Source organism: Elephantulus edwardii, unplaced genomic scaffold (genome assembly GCF_000299155.1).
Source record: "Elephantulus edwardii isolate Elephantulus edwardi_28Jun2011 unplaced genomic scaffold, EleEdw1.0 scaffold00110, whole genome shotgun sequence".
In the NCBI taxonomy this organism is placed as follows: Eukaryota; Metazoa; Chordata; class Mammalia; order Macroscelidea; family Macroscelididae; genus Elephantulus; species Elephantulus edwardii.
The window spans coordinates 4,797,570-4,801,583 of record NW_006399860.1 but is presented as its reverse complement, the minus strand read 5'-3'; the positions used below and the strand labels follow the sequence as shown (position 1 = coordinate 4,801,583).

The 4,014-nt window shown below is 38.6% G+C and overlaps 1 protein-coding gene across 1 annotated transcript in view; it reads right to left on the bottom strand.

The window, feature by feature from the left end:
- The window catches only part of ATP6V1G3 (ATPase, H+ transporting, lysosomal 13kDa, V1 subunit G3), a 64,623-nt gene extending 62,024 nt beyond the window's left edge, over positions 1-2,599 (bottom strand). Inside the window, exon 1 of the mRNA XM_006892117.1 lies at positions 2,518-2,599. Coding sequence (XP_006892179.1) covers positions 2,518-2,599 — 82 coding nt within the window. The remainder of the gene's footprint in view (positions 1-2,517) is intronic.
- Positions 2,600-4,014: the final 1,415 nt, after the last annotated feature.

The window sequence follows — 4,014 nt, the reverse complement described above, 5'->3', positions numbered from 1 at the left end:
ATGCATAACGAGTAATTGCAAAGACCATGGCCTGTATCAGACGCACCTTAGTCTCCAGAGAGACACCGTTGCTCTTGAGTACTTTAGAGAGGTCATGTATATATCTGTAGATGTATGTGTATATGTGTATGTATGTATGTATGTATGTATATGTATATGTATATGTATATGAATATTCTGTTTGAATATTCATAAACAAAGACATGATAAGCTAATAAATATTATCACAATATTTTTAAGTTACTAGATCAGAAGGAAATGGAGTTTGTGTGTGTCAAAGATTTCTCTCTCATTTCCATCGAGTTGGAATCTACTCATAGGGACTCTCTAGTGAGTTTTCAGGGGCTGTAAATCACACAGGAGGAGATTGTCCATTGTTGTCCTTCAAAGTTGCTGGTGGATTTGAACTGGTAGAAACACACAGCTAATTGGGTCAGCAGCATAACTTCTTATGGACTGCTCCAGCAATAATAGGACATGAAGTTTTCAATGCTGAGTTCTAAGATAAGATTCCCTAAGTATAAACTGTTTACTAGAGAAAAGAAAAGGAGTTCGGTATGAGTATTTATTGTGTGTCTTGAGGGCAGGTTACTCTAGGGGCACATATCCCAGGACCTTGCATGATGAGCAATCTATTTCTTCTTTAATGAACCTGAGAAAGAGGAGATGGCTGGCAAAAATGATTTTAACCATACACTAATATTGATAGATAATGTGCCTAATTTTATCACCTTGTTGCTTCCACAATAGAGAAGCACAGGTAACATAATGATCACATCTTTAAACAAGCTTTCTGTTCTAGATGTTTTAAATGTGGTCAAAAATATTTGAATAAAAAGTAAAGGTGTTTCAGCCAGCAGGTCTCTGTTGACTGCATTTCCTATAAATTTACTTTGCATTTGCACCATCTGAAGTCATTTGCATGGTTTATTGTAGAAAAAGTAGTAGGTATTGTTCATCTTCATTATCTTTCTCCTCCTTGTTCCTCTCCATCATATTGACTCAGACTCCGCACCTTTTTTATTGTTGTTGCTGTCAGTGTGTATAGTAACTTATTTTAAGAAAGGAAAATTACTTTAGGGTTCCAAACTCTGAAAGATTGGTGTTTCTTGTTCTGATCTACTCTCCTTACATATAAAGTGTTCATCAGAACCTCTTCTGTACATATCACTTCAGTCACTTAGAGAATTGCATAAGTGACATTTTAAAAACATATCTCCTATTCTTACAGGACATGAGACCTAAAGGTAGGGGCAGAACTTGTTACAACCAGGAAGAAGTTAAATGACACTACAAACTCTTTTAGATTGAATACTAATTTAATATGGTTTTCAATAGTGGAAAAACAGTTCTTTGTCCTAGGGAACCCAACTTTGGGTTGTAGACCTGCTAACAATACCTAATACCTAGGGAACTGTAGTGGTAAAGTTGACAGGGAATTGTACTATTAACCTGAAGGCTGAGTCTCTCAGATAATTTGAATTCACCAGAGGCTCTGTGGAAGAAAGATGGGCTATCTCCACACAAGTGATTTCTAGCCTCAAGTAACCTAGTGGAGGGTCAACCATGAGTCAGTTCTGACTCTAAGGCGATGAGTTCTTTCTCGTAACAACACCTACCCGGGCAATGTACTCTTTTATGATTTACTGCCTCTGAGAACCTGTTGGGGTGTTCCAACTCAAAGGTGCTCGTCCACAACACAGTGACTACCTTATAACGTCCTTGTGACTAACAAAGAGAAAGGGAAAGTAATTGAAGTTTATTGAAGGCAGCATATGTGTAAGCATATAAGACAAAGACACATGATTAAGTAAAATGCTTCAACTCAAACTCACTGGCATCAGGTTAGTCCAACACAGAGTGGCCCTGCATTGGATTTCTGAGACTGTGAATCTTTATGGGAGAAGACACCCATCTGTCTTCCTTGGAGAAGCTAGTGGATTTCAAATGCTCACCTTTTGGTTTACCATACAATACATACATAGATCATTATGCTCACAGAGTGGATTAAATTAAAAAAGTTAGAAAATGCAAATACAATAGAAATATTTTAAAATAATCCAATGGAAAGCTATCAAGATAGGAATGAAAATGAAATAGTAAAAATGATTATGCTGATTTTACAGAAGGAGAAACATGCTTACATGGAATAGGTCGCTTGTTTAAGGTGGCTCTTTAGTAAGTAGATTGAACTGCTAAGACCTCTATCACTTTACCATTGTCCACGACTGGGAAGCTGAGGTGTACTAATGAAATTGCAAAGACAGAGTATAAGCGTAGTTCTCCAAAACATCAATCCCCTTTCATAAAATCTGAATTAGGACACTTCACCTCCACTGTAGGTGTGAGGAATACCTGGAAATGTCAACACATTTTACCAAGATCTCACAGTGTGTAAGCTGAGTTTGAATGGAGTTGTGCCTTACTCCCAAATACAGGCCCACCCCACTGTACCACCTCTTTCAGTTAAAGAACATTTTGTGGTAACCCCCTCATAGGCAAATAGGATGAACTTACTCTTTTTTGCTTCATCTAGCTTGTCTTTGGCTCTTTTTTCTGCCTGAAGGAGCTGCTGGATCCCCTGAGACTGGCTGGTCATGGTAACCCGCTCCAAGCTAGATGGCTTCTGTGAAATCTGGAGAGTGAGGGCTCCACTTCAGTGTGTCCAAACATTATCCTGTACCTCACATTGTTGTGTCAACACTGAGATCTAAACATACCTTTGCTTCCAAAATATGGAATGGGCCAGATAGCTGGTCCCCAAGAAAAGCCCAAGGGTAGAATCCAGAAAAACAAGTTATGTCAGTATGAGGAAGTTGGTGAGCTTCTCATTTCAACCAACTTCTCTTCTTGCATGTGAAATGAGGATCTTTAATGAGTAATTATTTTTTTTTAAAAATTAAAAAATGAGTAGCAAAGCTTTTATATTGTAAATTCTTCCAAGAAATAGACTCCTCTGTTGAGTTTACTTTCAATTTAAAAGATCTTTTTTTGTACTACTTCCAGACCTCTTTTTGTGTGTGTGTTTCTAAGTGTTTAAATTAGTCTATAGGAGGTTGTACTGTTAGCCCTAATGTCTCTCCGAAGGTTCAAAGCTCTGATCGCTAGCAGCTTTGTAAGACAAAAATGGACAGTCTCCTCGTTTGCAATTAACAGTCTCAGAAATGTACTGGTGGGTCAGTTAGGAGTTGGTTTCCATTTGATGGGAATGAGGGTGTTTTAGTGTTTTGAATATTCACTTGAGTCATAGGTCTGTGTGTTGCTGTACAGAGGTAACTCGTGGTTGCTGTGATGCTGAAGCCTGTGACAGTGATGTGCCAATCGTGGTAATGGGCAAACATGGTGGACAGTGTTGGCTGGAGCTTCCCGACTAAATCAAGCCTGGAAGCAGGAGCGGCATCCACTTCCGAAATGGCTTGCCTCTGGAAACTCTATGCACGAACAGTACTCAGGCTATTCGTTCATAGGGTCGCTATGAGTCGTCTACGACTCGACGGCATTAAACAACAAACAAACAACATAGTATTAGTGTTTTACTGAGGTGAGTTCCTTCCTTCACACACAGAAAATGGGCAAGAAATCTATTCTTCTATTTTCCAAGGCCTCAGATGAAGCAACATGCCTCTGGAAACTCTGTGAATTGAACATTGATAAATGACGATAGTTCTAGAAAGGCTTCAGGCCTTTGTACGTATGGTAGCTATGAGTTGTGCTCGACTCAACGACAATCAACAACAACAACAACAACTTGTCACAGGAACAAAAATGTTCTTTTGAGCATGTTATGCTCTCTCATAGCATTATGCTCATATGCTGGAATTCCAGGAAAAGCCGTTTTAAGGGAAATTAAAATGGAATATTTTAGGTTAAAACAACATAAACATTCTTTTCATGGTGCAGCCTTAGAAGCCTAAAGCGATGGCAACTACAAGTTGGTTCTGACTTAAAGGCAGTGAGTTTGAGGTTTTTCGTTGTTGGTTTGTTTTGTGGGTTTTTTTTTTTTGTTTGTTTCTC